At 47.6% G+C, this 17,397-nt stretch overlaps 8 protein-coding genes across 8 annotated transcripts; 3 read left to right on the top strand and 5 right to left on the bottom strand.

Annotated features, from left to right (window-relative positions):
• Positions 1-10: 10 nt before the first annotated feature.
• EYB26_008136 (uncharacterized protein) lies at positions 11-1,303 on the bottom strand (the record flags this gene model as incomplete). Its single annotated transcript, XM_054267395.1, has 1 exon — positions 11-1,303. The coding sequence occupies one exon, from the start codon at positions 1,301-1,303 to the stop codon at positions 11-13; it is 1,293 nt and encodes a 430-aa protein (XP_054123370.1).
• Positions 1,304-2,108: 805 nt separating this feature from the next.
• Positions 2,109-3,035, bottom strand: EYB26_008135 (uncharacterized protein; the record flags this gene model as incomplete). The annotated part of the gene is made up of 4 exons (XM_054267394.1): positions 2,109-2,403; positions 2,459-2,519; positions 2,583-2,646; positions 3,006-3,035. 4 exons carry the CDS (start codon positions 3,033-3,035, stop codon positions 2,109-2,111), a joined length of 450 nt encoding a protein of 149 aa, XP_054123369.1.
• Positions 3,036-3,662: 627 nt separating this feature from the next.
• On the bottom strand, positions 3,663-5,702 carry EYB26_008134 (uncharacterized protein; the record flags this gene model as incomplete). The annotated part of the gene is made up of 2 exons (XM_054267393.1): positions 3,663-5,428; positions 5,492-5,702. 2 exons carry the CDS (start codon positions 5,700-5,702, stop codon positions 3,663-3,665), a joined length of 1,977 nt encoding a protein of 658 aa, XP_054123368.1.
• Positions 5,703-7,631: 1,929 nt separating this feature from the next.
• Positions 7,632-9,569, bottom strand: EYB26_008133 (uncharacterized protein; the record flags this gene model as incomplete). The annotated part of the gene is made up of 3 exons (XM_054267392.1): positions 7,632-9,085; positions 9,154-9,367; positions 9,441-9,569. 3 exons carry the CDS (start codon positions 9,567-9,569, stop codon positions 7,632-7,634), a joined length of 1,797 nt encoding a protein of 598 aa, XP_054123367.1.
• A 587-nt stretch (positions 9,570-10,156) lies between these two features.
• Positions 10,157-10,821, bottom strand: EYB26_008132 (uncharacterized protein; the record flags this gene model as incomplete). Its single annotated transcript, XM_054267391.1, has 2 exons — positions 10,157-10,668; positions 10,755-10,821. 2 exons carry the CDS (start codon positions 10,819-10,821, stop codon positions 10,157-10,159), a joined length of 579 nt encoding a protein of 192 aa, XP_054123366.1.
• A 979-nt stretch (positions 10,822-11,800) lies between these two features.
• Positions 11,801-13,222, top strand: EYB26_008131 (uncharacterized protein; the record flags this gene model as incomplete). Its single annotated transcript, XM_054267390.1, has 3 exons — positions 11,801-12,091; positions 12,149-13,099; positions 13,172-13,222. The coding sequence occupies 3 exons, from the start codon at positions 11,801-11,803 to the stop codon at positions 13,220-13,222; spliced, it is 1,293 nt and encodes a 430-aa protein (XP_054123365.1).
• A 27-nt stretch (positions 13,223-13,249) lies between these two features.
• On the top strand, positions 13,250-14,052 carry EYB26_008130 (uncharacterized protein; the record flags this gene model as incomplete). The annotated part of the gene is made up of 3 exons (XM_054267389.1): positions 13,250-13,530; positions 13,584-13,850; positions 13,899-14,052. The coding sequence occupies 3 exons, from the start codon at positions 13,250-13,252 to the stop codon at positions 14,050-14,052; spliced, it is 702 nt and encodes a 233-aa protein (XP_054123364.1).
• A 1,504-nt stretch (positions 14,053-15,556) lies between these two features.
• Positions 15,557-16,983, top strand: EYB26_008129 (uncharacterized protein; the record flags this gene model as incomplete). Its single annotated transcript, XM_054267388.1, has 3 exons — positions 15,557-15,768; positions 15,821-16,313; positions 16,372-16,983. 3 exons carry the CDS (start codon positions 15,557-15,559, stop codon positions 16,981-16,983), a joined length of 1,317 nt encoding a protein of 438 aa, XP_054123363.1.
• Positions 16,984-17,397: the final 414 nt, after the last annotated feature.

Below are 17,397 nucleotides of genomic sequence, written 5' to 3'. Positions count from 1 at the left end.
TCATGTATGATCAACCAAGGCCAACCATACTATCGAGGTCCCTTACGTCCTGCGTAGATAGAGGCAAATCGCCGAATTCATCTTCAGCATCAAAGTGTGACTGAGGATATACTTTCTGAATGGCATTGATCTTGGTACTATGGTGGAGGGATTTCTTCGGTGAGAAGTGAAGATGTCCCCTTGGTTGTATAGAGGCTGCTACTGCTGGCTTTTTGAAAGTTCCTCGAGAGGGGCTATTGTGGATTAATGGGGTCCTCATATTGCAAGTAGTGGCAGTGGTTCTCAATTGCCGCTCCTGAGCAAATTGCTGGCTCTGTGTTGTGAACTCACGTGGAGGCTGACAGGTTGTTGTTTGCAAATTGGCAACGGGTGAAGCATTTCTGAAGTTCGTTGGAGTCAAAAAATTGGCTCGATGGTTCTCATATTGAGCGTTATGAGTTCCAACGTTCGACGACACTGACAGGGAAGACGTAGCCGTCTTATTGACCTCATTCAAATCTAATATAGGCTGCTGAGTCTCAAACCTCTCAAAGACAGTAGGATCAAGACTCTGAAGCATCAGAGAAGTATCATCTTCAAAAGACTCAGTCATCCCGGCCCAGTTATTCATCGCAGTTTGCGCCGGTTCCGTTGGCTGGTCATCGTTGTGTGTCGCCGCAGAAGAAGTCAAGCTTTTCTGGCTGTTTTCTATGCTTGCCATGTGCTGTTCAAGGTCGACATCATCCAGCCAGTCATCTCCAAGTTCGGTTGCAAGGTCGCTGAACTCTTCTGATGTACACTTAGCCGTATCGTCTGTCTTGTCGGATTGTTGGGCTTCCTGCTGGTGCATCATAACATCTGGCTCTTCCTTCTGTAGAGGAGAAATACTTTCTTGCTTCCTGTCATCTTCCGTAACTTCAATCAATTCCTGTTCCTCCGAAGCTTCACTCTCCTGCGTCGCCGCAGAATCCTCCGTGTCCGCTTCAGGTTGCTCCTTCACCTCATCCCCATTCCTCTTCCCCGCGCCAAAGAAATTCACCAACAAAGGCTGACTAGCCGGAATCTTGCACGAAGTCGGATCCGGAATCCCCAGCCGTCTCCTCTCCTCGCGCTCTTTAGTCTCCTTTTCGGCTTTCTTCTTCTGATTCGCCAACTTCTTTTTCTCCCGTTCCCGGAGCTGTTTGGCTTTCTTTTCTCGCTCTTCTTCCCTTTCAATCCGCTGGATTTGCGAGGCGCTGAATTCGAAGCGTTTGTTCGAGCGTTGGTATCGTCGGCGCACTGTCCGGGACTTTTCAAGGATACGCCGTGGTTGTTGCGGCGGCATTGCGGGTTTCTGCTTGGGAGGGGGTGCCGCTAAAGGCGTCAGGAGCGACGACAGGGCGGATATGATGAGGCATCGAGAGAGATATAGAAAGTCGTCCTTGATCAAAGAATTGGGGTGGTGTTATACTCTTTCATCACCGACAGAGCGAAAGAGGATATTTGTAAACAAACATGGTCCGAAATAGTTACCTAATTGGCAGAAATTCGGGCGGTAAATAGCGTCAATGTAATCAACAAAAAAAAGATCGATCTTACACGATAAATCACTACGAAACGCCAAGGAGATTTCTACAATTAACTTAAGCGATGAAGCGTGCTTTTTTTTTTTTTTTTTTGAATGTTTGAATTTGATTGCACTTTGTTTTATTTGCCGACATAGACACCATACCATACATCCAATGACTCTCTGAACGGAACCCGATATGACATTCAGAAATCATCATCTGCATGAATAGCATGCACGTAGCCCACTCGACATCGTATAACGGTTGTCGACGAATATCGTATAACCGCTCTCCAAGCTCAAACCATGTAGCAGCACGTCTATGTAGTCGTCCACAACCGCCCACCGATTTTTGAACCAATTGAGTATCAATTGATAAGATAGCGGGTAAAAAGGGAATAAAAGGTTTTTAGGAGGATAAGGTTGGCGGGGGTTTTTCCTTTTTGTCGAGTTGATGCATCTCTTCAAAAAGGAAAGAGAAAAAGGTGACCATGAACATTTGAACAAACTCCACGAAAGATAAAGAAAATGCGAGAAAAAACCAAGTTATTCATTCACAGCATGTGGATGTAAATTAGATAATTTACTCGTCATCTTCCTCCTCCTCCTCGTCAACGGTGGTCTTGGCAATACGGTCCAAATCACGTTGACCGCTCTGGGTGATCCGTCGGCCACCCTTCTCCTCGTCAATCTCGACAACACCGATCTTCTCGAGGGCCTGGAGGACCCGGCGGTCGACCTGGCCGGAGGCGTCGACGTGGTGGGAGGGACGAGAACCACGGTTCTTGGGGGATCCGTGGACCTTGCGGAGACGGCCAACACCGACGGTCTTGCGGAGGTAGATGTGACGAGCGACAGCAGCGGCGCGGACGTAGAACCTATAGATTCACTGATCAGAGACCAAGTATTGAGGTGCGAGGCGGTTTGACATACCAGTCAGCGTCCTGGGGAGGAAGCTCGTTGGAAGCGGAGGTCTTCACAGTGTCGACCCAACCTGTATGAAGTCAGTTTATTTTGTTCTTCTTCCCTTCGCTAAATCCTGTCGTTTGTGACTTACCAGGGATAGCGAGCTTTCCCTGACGCTTCAAGAAAGCGGAGTAAGCGCCGATGAACTTTTGGGCCTGGAACATAACTGTTAGTCTTCAATGCTTCGAAAAATTGATGCCACGAGTTCGTCAAGAATTGGCCGCATCGCATTTCGCTCCTCTCGTCTATATCGTGGGTAATCCATTCTCCGTATATCGTGCTTCCAACGTCGTAGTGTCAAAGAACTTCGATGTAGATGTTTTATATCCCACAATCGTACCCAACACAACCATACAGCATTCTTCTGTCCACCTCCTGCGCAATCCCAGATATAGACGAAGAGGCGAGAGAAACCGATAGATAGCCTGACGCATCCTCACGAGTCGAGTCGCCAAACGTCCAACACCATCACCGACTCAAGGAAAAATGAACATAGAAAGGGCAATGTCCTTACATCGACGTCCCGGACTGTGACACCACCCATATTTGCGAACTTTTTTTATTCTTCGTTAACGGTTGTCGAAGAAAGGGAATAACGAGGGGGGGAGGGTCGGCGTGGTCGAAAGAAAGCTCGTCGTCGTCGTCTTCAAATCGAGGTTCACAGAGACTTGGTGCCGAGTTTGCTGGTTTAGGCGATTCGCGCGAAGATTTGTGGGATTACCTAAGCAAGCGGTGGTATTTTGTGCGGGAGCGGGTTTCGCTTGTCCTGTTCGAGTTAGGTTGGCTTAGACGGGCTGTGATTGGCTGGTGGTTTTAGCTTCCCGTTTGCTTCGCCATTGGACAGTCATTTTGACTCCCGTTAAGTTGTAATGTACATAGAATGGTCTCGCGATGTAGAATTGCCAGCGTATACTATAGCACTTGATCTTCTTGTTTTTCAAATTTAGATAAATGATCATTAAGAATACGAGTAATAATGCATATGTAAAGTCCTTGTGTACAATCCTGCCCAAGCACCAACACCAAGCCTCCCAGAACCCTTCCTAGAGGCTGTCCGTCCAGAACCTTTCCAATCCAGTAAGCCATAACCGTCTATGCTCGCGCCTAACCTCTCTCTATAGACATAACCAATACGCCACAGCTAATCATGCTGAAACAAAAACAAATGATATCACTCCAGGGTCGTGCTGCGCTTAAGCCCAACACAATAACGAACAAACAATGTATCAATAAAATGATCGTGCCGAATACCTGGTGGCCGGCACTTTTGGAATTCGTCAATGGCATCCTGAACAGCATACCCTTTCCTCTCAATCAGATAGCTAACAATCAGGAACCCCGTCCTGTTGAAGCCATAGTGGCAATGCACCCCGACTAGAGGACGAGTCGGGTCACCATCGTCTTTACCAGTCTTTTCGGTAATCTCTTTCTCCAGCTGATCGACCAACCCGATAAAGTCCCGCGTTTCGTCGGGAGTAGGCGGGATCTTGGAGACTGTGGGGTGTTTGTGGTAATGTATACCACCCTTTTCCAATTCATATGGGTCGTAGACCGGATTCTCATGACTGATGTCAATCACGGCATAGATTCTGCCGTTCCATTGTTCCGAGAAGCGCACTGGGTTGTGTACTTCGTCGACTCCACGGAGCATCTTCATAGCCACAAACGTATTCGCGATGGGGGTTGAAGTAGGAGGCACTTTCTGCCACTTGGCGAGGTTTTTTACATCCCATTTGCCAGAAGTGTTGAGGTACTGTAGTTGCCAGCCTAGGCTGAGACGATGGTCGATATACTTTTGCACAAAGTCTTGAATCAATCCTGCCAAAGTGCGATAGGTCGCACGGTCGTATAGAAGAGCGTGAGAAGCTGGAGCCGGTAAAATTCTCGTCCTGACGACCTTGCCCTTTGTGGACTGAATATCCGGCTGTTGTTTCTCCGAGACATCAAGCCCGTACAACTCTTCGTCGGCACGGGCATTAGTAGATGCCGAGCTTCGAGTGTCATGCACCCGTGTCGCATTAGGAATGATTGCATCTTGGGATCCAGCCCGCATTGCCGAATCAACATCGGAGCCTTCCATAAATTCAACAATTTTTGCTGCCTCGGTGGCTTTGGTAACTGCATCCTCGTCACCAGCAACGAGCAAAAGGGGTACCTTTACATTTGCCCAGACTGCCTGGCCAGGCATTCCACCGATAGGTTGTCCGTGACTATCGTATACAGGAAGAGCTCCCCATGCCATTCTCCTCCAGACATCACTTCGACTTTGTGCGTTGAATCGTATTTGCAGCTGTTTTGTGTCCGGGTCGGCCTTTTCACCGACAAATCGAAGAACACTCTTGCTCTGAGCACCACCTCGGCGGTCCCAAAGACGCCACAAATTGAATATAGGTGTCGGTATATAGAGAAGCTTTCGGGCAAGCGCTGTTTCTTGAGCGGTTGGCGGGGAAGCTTTGGGACAGATGGCGATAACGCCTTGAATATATGGTTTCAGCTCTGTGCCCACTGTGGAGCTAGATGATGCCAGCAATGCAGACAAAGAGCACCCGAGGCTGTGCGCAATCAGAACAACGCCTTGGTTCGCTGCTTTATCACGATGTTCTTCGATTGCAACTGCGATGAGTTCCGCTAGGGCTTCAATCGAATAGGCTTCCCAGCTCTTGGGAGCGAACGAGGACAATCCACACCCGGGTAGATCAATTCCAAAACATGGGCCGACGTTTGACAGACTTGTCAGCAGAGGATGAAACTGGGCGAGACTTCCACCTAATCCGTGAATGAAGACGAGCATGGGAATAGGCGCGGGTTTCGAGGGGAGTTTGTCCATGTGAGGGTGCGGGCTGAAGAATGTTCTGATGGCTGGGTATGTCGCAACGGAGGTAGTGTATGACAGGTGCGAGCAGTGTTTCTTCAATAAACCGGGGTCGATATGTTCATCTAGTAGGAACCAATGTCAGCCATTAATATTCCATGACTTAAAGGCGACAGAGTTATACGAACCATTAGGGGAGAAGCGCCGATATCCAGCCGCTGCCTGTTTCTCATTAACCACAGCTGCTGTCCGTGTCGGCGTCGAGCACTCGTCGCTATCATCCTCGGACGACGTCACCGTCAGAGTCGTGTTTCTGCGATGATGTCGCTCCCTCACAAGCGGTTGATCGGTCTCAGACCGACGAAACAGACGATTCGACAACAACCCGCAACCAACCATTGTAGCAACACAGGTAGTCCAAAACAAAAGACTGGGCAGGTTTATTTGAACATGGTTGGTATCAACATCATAAAGCCACAGACGTATCAGCTGCTTATATAGATCATGCTGCTGGTCACGAAAGCACGTCGCAAGGGGGTGGAGGGAAATCGAAGGGATATATGAGAGCTGTTTGATACCAAGCATATCGAGGAATGATTCTAGCCCTAACTCAGGGTGAGGCGACCCGGAGCTAAACCCAAGAAAAAAGCAAACAACAATATAGAATTGATGTGTCAGGCCGAATCCAAACGAGTCCGGTACTCCGTAGATGACTAGAGGTACGTATGAGGAAAGCGGAGGATGACGATTAGCGCGGAATCAGCAGCCCTCTTTTTTCTCCTCCAGGATTCCCAGCACCCAGGAGTCGGGATCGCGAGTGAGGGCTAGACCTGTCTGTCGCCTTTTCCACAGGCTTTGTGGTTTTGCTTTTGCGCCGGCGCCTTCGGGAGCGGGACGGACAATAGATCTAAGAGAGCGTTTCGCAATGGCGCGATGTTATTCGTCCAATGGATCGATCTCCTTTCACTTTTATATCAGGGTATATTGAAGTGATAAAAAAAAGCAAAACCAAGTGGATACGTAATGGATGACAACGAGCGACACTAAAAGGAACGAACGAGAAACGGCGCGGACGGGGGGGATGGGTGGCGGCTTTGGAGTCAACGAAGCATCAATTAAGTTTGTTCAGGAGCGGCAGCACTGCCCAGGCCATACGCAGTAGCAATTTTCGGGCAGGTTAGTTGCAACCTACTCGGTAGCACCACCCACTGGCAACCAGACCACTCGGCAGAGTGAGGCGTGAATCAGAATGAAAGACAGACGCCAGGCAGTAATGACCAGCGCATTGCACACTGTACTGTAGTTTGGCAGTTGCACTCCCTCACGAACGGTGGGCCAATGGTGGGTGTAGACCGAGGGTGGTGCTGGTGTTGCTGGCTCAGAGAGTGTACGGGAGGAAAGACGAGACGGAGGGTTTTAGTGTGAACTGTGAGTGGGCGGAAACGCGAGTCGTTCGGGCCGCAGTTTAGCCTCCTCAACTCATCATTCCTCACTGCTCACTCCCTGCTTCCTACACCAACTACGCTCTTCTACTCCTACGTAGTATGTACGAATACACTTTACTGAGAATGTCTAGTAATGCCCTGAGTATGGTCAAGCATTGTACGACTAATAATAGCCGACAGGGTTCACCGGAACACAGTCAAGGAGGCACCAGGCAGTCACCAGACCAATACAACACAACATACCGCAGCGCATGAAATCCAAACAACAAAACACGCCATGGAATAAACGGACGAGAAGAGAGCAGACTCCTTGCTTGCTTGTTGCTTATTCCGTCGGCTTTGTGACACAAGAGTCGGTGAGACGTTGCTTCGTTTGACCATCCTTGGTCCCGGCAGTCTACGATTCGTCCATGGATTGGATCCATTGGACGATCATCTACGGAACCCAGCTTCAAGTTCCGGCTTCTAGAATATCGGCGTACTCCATCCATATGTGGATAATCTCCATGTTTACGAATGTCCTGTGCTGTGGCGGCGTGTAGCCGTACATATCCGCCCATGTGTGCATTGGGTGTCTTTGATTCGTCTCCTCTATTTTCGATAATGAAATCCATTGCTTTTTCAGTCAACTTAGTTGACTGACTGACAGAGTAACTAGTTACGTAGCATGAATGTTAACTATAAGAGATCGGCCAGGGAATAATCAGCCGCGATGAAGCCACGTGAATCGATCTACCAAGGGCTGAGCCATCGGCCAGCCTCGCCCCCTTTTCTTGGCCCTACCCCTTTTAGCAGTTGCCAGTATCAGCTCTAATTCCTCCTCTTCAGAGTGCAGACAGCCATGGACTTTTAGTTATCGACAAATCATGCCAGCGGACTGACATTAAAACAAATCAGTCACCGCCCCATGGGACGCATCCCCTACCAGCCTGGCGTACTTGGCCATTACGCCCCGTGTCACCTGCGGCTTGGGTGGCTGCCAACTCTTCAATCGTCTTTCCAATTCTTCTTCTGAAACATCCATCTTGAGCTCATTTGTCTCTGCGTCAATCGTAATCACGTCGCCATCCTGCACGAGCGCAATTGGACCGCCAACTGCGGCTTCGGGGACAATGTGGCCAACAATAAAACCGTGGCTAGCACCCGAGTATCTCCCGTCCGTGAGTAGAGCCACGTTTGCGAGTTTGGCGCCCATCAAAGCCGCGCTGGCTTTCAGCTGTTCGGGCATTCCGGGGCCGCCCTTGGGACCTTCGTAGCGGACGATTAGAACCAGGTTTTCGTCGCGAGGGATTTGGCTTTTGGCGAGTGCGTCGTTGAGTTCGTGCTCTTTGTTGAAGACGCGAGCTTTGCCGGTGAATTTCAAGCCTTCTTTGCCGGTGATCTTGGCCACTGCGCCTCCTGGGGCTAAATTACCACGGAGGATTTGTATATGTCCGGTAGGCTTGATGGGATTGTTCAAGGGTCTGATGATGGCCTGGTCCTGAGCAAGTGAAGGAAAAGATTCCACATTCTGAGCAAGAGTCTTGCCCGTCACAGTGGGAATGTCGCCATCCAGCAGTCCTGCGGCAATCAAGAGTTTATGCACGGATGGAATACCGCCAACGTCATACAGATCAGCCATGTAGTGTTTACCACTCGGCGCCAGGTCAGCAATAAAGGGAATTTTATTGCTGACTCTCTGGAAGTCGTCCAGCGTCAAATCAACCTCGGCGGTTCTTGCCATGGCCAAGAAGTGCAGAACCGCATTCGTACTACCGCCCAGGGCCATGGTCATGACTAGCGCATTCTCAAAGGATCGCTTCGTAAGAAGCTTGCGTGGAGTAATATCCTGCTCTATACAGACGTGGATAGCGTCAGCTGCCTTGACACACTCACGCATCTTCGTAGGTGACTCAGCCGGCGTCGACGAGGAACCCGGAAGAGTCAGTCCCATCGACTCAATAGCCGTGGCCATCGTATTCGCCGTGAACATTCCACCACAAGCACCCGCACCAGGACAAGCGTGACGTTCAAGATCTTCAATAATCTCGTCTTTGTTTTTACTCGTATCTCCTCCATCATCCGGTTGGCGGAGCGTGTCGTAAGCATAGGCACCTGCAGCTTCGAAGCAGGTGGAGATGTTGATTCTCTTTCGTAGTAATTCGGAGTATCCGACGGCAATGGTGCCGCCGTAAATCATAATGGAGGGTCGGTTGTGTCGAGCCATGCCCATAATAACACCAGGCATGTTCTTGTCGCAACCGGGTATGGAAATATTTGCATCATGATATTGCGCACAAGTGACCGTTTCAATGCTGTCGGCGATCAATTCTCGTGTTTGCAAAGAAAATCTCATTCCTATACGTTCGGGGCTTTAGCACATCCTCCAAGCCTTCTCTCCAGTTCTGTATCAATATCTCACTCACCCTCAGTCCCCATGGTAATCCCATCCGAAACACCGACGGTATTATACTGCCACGCAATAGACCCTCTATCCGTGATAGCTTTCTTCACCGTCTTCCCCAAATCCAACAAGTGCATATTACACGGGTTTCCTTCCCACCAGACCGACGCAACTCCGATTTGGGGACTCTTTTTCATGGCATTTCGGTCAGGGACACCGGCGGCGTAGAGCATTGCCTTTCCAACAACGTCAGCTCGGACAATTGAAGACGCTGTTGGAGAGAGAGAGAGAGAGAGATTAGACACGTACCTGTGCTGCAGGGGAATCATGGCCGCGAGTCAGCACGGTGGAATATCTGTTCAGGACTGGGGTGCCATCCTCGTGTTTTGAGCCTTGAGGGGCGGGGGAGAAGTTGAGGTATTTTGCCTCTTCGGGCATTGTAGCTTGGTATTAAGCGCTGTGCTAAGCTTAAATCAAGCAAATCAATCTTATACACAGTGTAGATGGTCAATTGAGAAAATAAATTAGATGTTGGAGATCGGCCAGAAGCTATGACGGAAATGCGGGGTACTGTGGACATTGCCAGAGCTAATCAGAGCAGACTCATTTCTCATCTATATAATTTTATTTCTTTTGAAGATCAGATATAATTGATTCTTCTGGATGAAAGGCTAGGGCAGAAGTATACATTCTTTCAATAGAACGGTTCATGGTATGAGGTGTTATAGACTTGACCTGAAACAGCCTGGCATATATATATACAAGGTGACATTCCGTCACAGTATTTATTGATGTTTGCAAATTCACAGCATTTACAACATTTGAAGATTGCATATGGGTTTACACCAGCACTAATCGGGAATATATCTATATTTTGAGAAGATTATAAACATTAATTAATTAGACATCAATTGATATTACCCAGAAAGAGATATGCGCCAGTAGAGTACATGTACGGAGTAGATATGGTATCTTTACAAGTCAAACAGCAGCGCCCTCCCTCGCACATAACAAAGAAGAAAACATCAAGACAACAATCCAAAGGTAACAGCAGCACCCAGCACAGCGCCCGCCAACGGGAACAACCCTCTAATCACATTGAGCAACGACCACTTCTCCAGCTGGCCTACAAACTCCTTCTCAGTCTGCTCATACTGTGCATCCTCTTTCGCATCGACGGGAAGGTCATGCTTCCCCGTCGTATACGGAGCAATGACATTGTTAACCGCCACGATGGCCAATAATGTAAACGGTGCGATCATGATATTCAGACCGGCTGCGGTGTATAGCAGGCTCACCTGACGACATGTTGCGCCGCGTTCTTTTCCGAGAGTATATGCGGCAAATGAGTAGAGAAGGCTGGAGGTAACGGCCATGGATGGGAAAAGCTTCTTTCCGATGTCGTAGGCGTACTGCCATTGGCGTGCAATGTGGGAAATTGGTGCAGCTAGGGTTGTTGCGGTGCGGGTGTTGGCGGATGGTGCACGCTTGAGGAGGAGACTCGGGATAGTGAAGATGGAGATGGAGATGATGCCGCCTATGCCATGACAAGTTAGCGAGGAGTTAACTATACGTATACTCCTGGTATACTCCTAGTCTCGTGCAGAGTTGATGAGTATGTACCAGAGGCAGCGGCAGCAGCCACGATAGCTGAGACTTGGGCTGTCTTGACAAGGGTAGAGTCCGCCATTGTGGTAGACAACTATTATATCGTACTTGTTTGATGAAAGAAGTGAGAAGATTGATCAATTGAAGAGTATAAAGAGTATAGTTTCTGTTAGAGGTTCGCGACTCAATGGGGATTACGGTCACTTAAAGAGTCCAAGAGTGGGTCGGAGCATGACGTCTTCCAGGCTACCAGCTGAGTAGATAACTATCGTCGACCTTACCAGTTAACTAACTTATAAGTTACCACTAGTAGGGTTGGTGTGATTACCGCTTGGAAAGCTGAGAAGTGGCGATGTATCTATAAAGTGACCGACTGGTCGCTTTAGAATGAAGAATACCGTAACTTTTCATGGGTTTAGGCAGCACACAACATCTGATTCTCCTGAAAAGCCAGGTCCGATTGGTCAAATATAGATTGATTCTACATCGTCCATCTGGTTCGATAGATCTGATACCAAAAGTAACTTAGCTTGTCGATCAACTAAGTTACGTAAGTTAGTTATAACTAGCATAACCCTAACCCTCTGTTACGGGACGCGTTGTGTTGGATTGGCGGGTTTACTCCAGGCCAATCCTGAATGTATCTTACAAGGATAAGAAAAGAAGAAGTGACTAGCAAGATTGTGTGTATTGTGTTCTCTCTGTCTGTCTGAATACATCAGGTTCCAAAGCCGGGTTTTTATAGACATCTGGTGAGCTGGTTTTATCGAATCCGGCATGTAGGGTTGACATCATTTGTGACCTATCATGAGGGGTAAAATTGGGGGCTATAAAGTAGAGCTTCTGATTGACTGCCTCATTTGACTGCCTCTGGATATCCGGATTATCTGACACGTTGAATCGCGCTGGGGACGCGGGGTGAAAAGGGGTCCCAATCTTAGTCTTGCCGGAGAAATTTTGACGGTATCGCATCCCACTCATACTAAGTCTTTTGTCTATATCTTCTTTTCTGAGCCTTGTTATCTACTTGGAGTACATGTACTGTCAAGAATGAGATCCGAATGGATCCAATGAAGCGCATAATCGACCTCACTGGCTCTGCCAGTGAGAATGATGCCTCCGTGAGAAAGCAGGAAGATCTCTCTGAGCTCAAAGAAAACCTTTTGTATACAATGGCAGAGATTAAATCATCTGGTTCTTTTATGACACAGAAATCACTAGCTTCCGGGGTTATTCCTGGTCTTCACGTACCCGGTATTGGAGCCATTGGGCTCCCTATTTCGACCGAGAATGCAAAGGCAATGATCCAATCTTCTCGGATGAGCCCATACGGGAAGGGAACTGAGACGCTGGTCAATGAATCTGTGCGCAAGAGTTGGTAGCTCGACGTCAATCAATTTTCCCTGCAGAACCCGCGTTGGGAGACGCAACTCAACATCTTCAGAGACCAAGCCGTTACTGGCCTTGGTCTTACTACCGCAAAACCAGAAGAGGTCAAAATGGAACTGTATAAACTGCTCATATACGAAGAGGGGGCATTTTTCTTGCCGCATCAGGATTCTGAAAAGGCAGATGGCATGTTTGCGACGCTTGTCATTAGCCTCCCCTCGAAACATGAGGGGGGCGAAGTCATTGTCTCGCACAAGGGCGAAAGTCTAAAATTCGAGACGGGCTCAAATTCTGAATACGGCTTCTCTTGGGCTGCCTGGTATGCCGATGTCATGCATGAGGTGAAACCTGTCCGATCCGGTTATAGGATTGTGCTCGTTTACAACCTGATTCATCATCCCTCAGCAGCACTTATCAAATTTCGTGGTGATAAGATAGGAAGTCTCAATCGGCTACTTTCTGCGTGGACTCTCGCCTTTGAAAATTCAACGCATCGACTAGAGATTTGGCATGACCAAGTCGAAGTCAACTGCCCAGCAACACTTGTCTATCTACTCGACCATCAGTATTCCATTGCAGAGCTTAGCGTCGCTCGACTCAAGGGAGTCGATCGACAACGTTTCGTCCAGTTACAGGCGGCCTGCCTAAAGAACAACTGTGATATTTATTTAGCGAATATCGAGAAATCGGTCAAAGGAGGAGTAGAAGATGACGAATACTACGGCGGTTATTACGGTCGTGGGCGCCACCTTGACGATAACGGTTTTCATACTCTCGAAGACGTATATGAAGACAGCCTTGAATTACTGCATGTTGTGGACATGCAAGGCGCTGCGGCCGGAAAGAATCTCCCTTTCCCCGAAACCATGATAATCCAAAATGATGCTTTTAACGGAGAACCGGATGATGAAGACTTTGAGGGCTTCACAGGCAATGAGGGATCTCATGCAACTCACTTTTTCCGCCCGACAGTAAGTTTAGATGCAGCAAATGATCCCCATTTTGTCTTCTACTTCTCACGCTCATTGTCTATGATTGTCTAGGGCCTATTGATTGTCCCCAAAGCAGTCAGCTTTCTGTTTGAAGTCTGCTGAAAGAGGACCAGGGCGATACCAAACAATATGATGCAAGAATGCGAACGCCTGCTGACGCAACAATCGGATAAAATCATGATCAAGAAGGGACTGGCACAAGTCTGCAGCATCCTGGGAGGGTTGAAATGCCATATAGATGAGGAATCATTTAAGAGATTTATAGATTTGGTTCTGACGAAATCTTTGGAGCTCACCGACTTTGATCTAATTGGTCGGGCTCTGTTGCTTATTGAATGCCTTACATCCTCCAACATAACCTTCATCGCCAAGGTTATCGCAGACCATGGACTAAACTCAATACGCTCGGCGTAAGTCCAGGACCCAGCATTCATGGGGTTATTGTACTAACCTTGAAGACTAGTCTACACTCAAAGCTCAAGGGCATCACACATCATAGTTACGGGTCCAGGGAGAGAGCTACCCCAGATTTGGGACTCCTTTACATGATCACTAGAGAATATCTATCAGTTTGTACAGAGAGAAACCTAGCGCCTTCGACTGAGGTGGCAGATTGGCAAAACACGACGTTTTTCACGGCAGTCTCCGATAGCCTGAGAGGCTCGGAGTCAGATGGGCAAAAGTTGGCTAAATATTTGAATGAAATGCCAATCCTAGGGTCGTTTGGAAAGTGAGATGCCCTTCCTGATCCTGGAAATTACGCGTCTAACATGAGCAGAATTGAGGCATACTTGCTAGACCATGTGGAGAATACCACTTTTACCGCTCATTCTATCCACAAACGAATTACTAGGAAACAACCTAGACAAGAATGCGGTAGGCGGAATGATCAAGAGCCTCCTTCCAAGGGTTATTCAGTCTTTCAAGATTGAACACAAATCGGACTTGACCTTCCCTGTTATTTGCAAAAGCAGACCCGGTCATTATTTTGATTTGGACATTCCTGATCGAGGAGCCATCAGGATTTCCCCGAAGCTGGTGGTTAAGTTGATCAAGGTAGCTAATTCTACAAACACCGACACCAAGGGTATAATGAGTGTTCTGCTCAGATATTCCAATAATGTCAGGGGTAGCGCAGCGGACTCTGCTTTTCACGAATTCCTATATCCAGTGGCAGCAACAATTTGCGAGCTTATAGCTCAGACAAAGCAACCCCCAACTGCGGATGAAAAGGGATTTATCACCGAATTGCTAAATTCATACATAAATTGCTATGTTAAAAATGCTCGTACACCCCCCGCAGACTGGATAACCAAGACTACCATTCGATGCGCCTGCTCCGACTGCTTGTCTTTGTCCCAGTTTATCGATAATGAAGATAAGAAGACCCTGGATTTTGCAATGGCAGAGAAGCGCCGAAAACACCTGGAACAGCAACTTGATAGGTCTTTTTTACTTGGCAAACTGTCAGAGATCGCTCGCTGTACAAATTACGTGTCGAAAAGACGAATGCTATGCTTGTTTCGCATACAAAGCGTGGCTCAAGAGAGTACACGTTGCCAAATTTGTGTTGAAACAGTTATCGGACAAAGGTCCTCTGAACGAGATCCTCGGAGAGAGCACTTATCTCTCCATCTTTGAGCATACCAATCTTCAAATCCCTGAAGACAATCCTCCCAGCAGTGCTACTACCACAAACGCTCGACCTACCGTTCAAAGCACGGTGCCGCAGAAACGTTCCTGGTTTGGTTAGGAATGGATCTAAAAAAAGTTCGAATTTGCCTATTTTATGGGCGTCATCACAAGATGTTAACAGATATGTCTCTAGGCAAGATCAGTATTAAGTGACTGTACATTATTCATTATTTTGGATGTACATAGACTGATGAATACAACTTCAACAAACATCATCATCATCTCAACAAATTGAATATGTAATATACATCAGAAGCCCATCTTGTTGCGGTATACGAAACAACAGCTCGCGAGAAGGTGTCGGTGGTAGTTACAGCATACGCGACTCTTGTTGGCTGTCTGTATTCAAGGTACTCTATACAGAATGCCGCACCTTGACTGCACATAGAGCTGACTTCATCTGCTGTTGGGACATCATGGAGGACGGTGTGAAGCACTTGCCTGACTATTATTTACGGATCCGATTACTTCTTATCTCTTCAGGGCCGGCAACAGACCGGCGGGGTGCCTCCATAATCTCCCGAAACCCAATCAGCTGCCTCAATCCCCGCTATAAACCATAAACCGGGTCCGCTTTGGAGGTTATTATATAGTTAGTCAAGTTAGTTGGCCATGTTCAATGTTTTCTTATCTCTCATCAGACTTGTGAGCTTTTCTCATAACAGGGTCCCTGAGTCCAATTAGCCTGTCCCTCGTGGAAAATCTCAAATAGGTCATATCTGATAGCCACATCATAACGAAATGCAGCCAGAACTTGTGAAGGAGTTACAAACCGCACTTGATGCGGCTAAATCTCGATATATTGCATCAAATCCTCGATCAAATGCATTCCACGAAGAGGCCGTCAATGTCATGCCCGGCGGCAATACAAGGACTATACTTCACACAGATCCCTTTCCTATATACATGAAACATGGGAAATCATATCAAGTAACTTCGGAAGACGGCATTACGTGAGTGAATGGTGTTTGAAGATACATTTCATTTTGGCTGACTCCAGAGCAGCTATACGGATATGGCTGGGGAGTTTACGGCGGCTCTATACGGTCACTCCAACCCAGTGATTCTCTCTGCTATGAATGATGTATTGCAAAATGTTGGAATGAACATTGGAGCTACTACAGCTCAGGAAAGATTGTTTACTAGTGAAATCTGCAAACGGTTTCAATTGGAACGAATGAGGTTTACAAATTCCGGCACGGAGGCTAATCTACATGCTCTAGCAGCGGCAAGGAAATTCACTGGAAAGAGGAAGGTTGTTACCTTTAGTGGAGGCTATCATGGCGCCGTTTTGATGTTTTCTGGTGGCAGGCCTGCTTCAAATAATGTTGACATGGACGATTGGATTGTGGTGAAATACAACGATCTTGATGCTGCCAAGGAAGCCATTCGTAGTCCCGGAGTTGCTGCTGTTCTAGTTGAAGGAATGCAGGGTGCTAATGGGAGTATTTGTGGAACGTCGGAGTTTTTACAAGGCATTCAGCAAGCTTCATCGGAGGTAATGACTCGAAACCTTCTTTTCTGACACCCGGGAATCTGACATACAAAAACCGTAGGTTGGCGTACTCTTTATTCTTGACGAAGTCATGACCTCTCGCATATCAGCGGGCGGCCTCGCTGCCCTACGAGGCCTGAAGCCAGACCTCAAAACCTTTGGGAAATACCTGGGCGGAGGGCTGGCATTCGGCTCCTTTGGCGGTAGAGCGGATGTCATGGCGGCATTCGATCCTCGATTGAACGGATACATCTCTCACTCAGGGACATTCAATAATAATACCCTTGTCACCCACGTCGGTCATGTTGGTTTAACCAAGGTATTTACACCGGAGGTAGCACGAAGTTTCACCGAGGTTGGGGATAAGTTCAGAGAGAAACTTAATGAGGTGACTAAGGGTACTAGAATCTACTTCACTGGCGTAGGGACTGTTGCTACAGCGCATTTTCTTGCAAAGGGTACTCGGTATATTGAATGTGCAGATGATGTTGAAGAGATATCGGAGCTAAGAACTCTATTTTGGTTTGAAATGCTCGACCTGGGTTTCTGGGTTACTTTACGCGGTTTCATAGCTTTGATCCTGGAAACACCTCCATCCGAGTTAGAGAGATTTGTGCAAGCTGTACAGAGTTTCATCTCAAAGCATCAAAATCTCGTGGCATTAGATGCGTGATTCGAATTTCCGACATCCAAAGGATCGCGATCAATCGTTCATACCACGCTGGCCCAATGTACTTATGCATATATTTCATCTGGAAAGAACTCTGATCAGTTTGACATCCAATACTCTCTTACATAGTCATACTAATCTATGAATGCTCTTTCATGATGTGACGTGACCATGAATTGATACCTCAGGCAATGCCGTTAGGGTTTGTGAACTCTTATGCCCTAGCCCTAAAACCCCATTTAGGAAATATTCAAATGGCAAAGTTCAATCTTCAAATCCTCAGCCTAACAGTGTCGAGACTTTTATATCCTTGTCAAAACACATTTTCCATGAATAGATAAGTAATTCCACTACCCCACAGTACCAAATCGGCCACTCCTTAGCACTTGGTTGCTCACATGCTAGTTGCTCACTAGT

This window comes from Talaromyces marneffei, chromosome 6, assembly GCF_009556855.1.
Source record: "Talaromyces marneffei chromosome 6, complete sequence".
Taxonomy (NCBI): Eukaryota; Fungi; Ascomycota; class Eurotiomycetes; order Eurotiales; family Trichocomaceae; genus Talaromyces; species Talaromyces marneffei.
The sequence above is the reverse complement of the archived record's forward strand: the minus strand, read 5'-3'. Positions and strand labels throughout refer to the sequence as shown.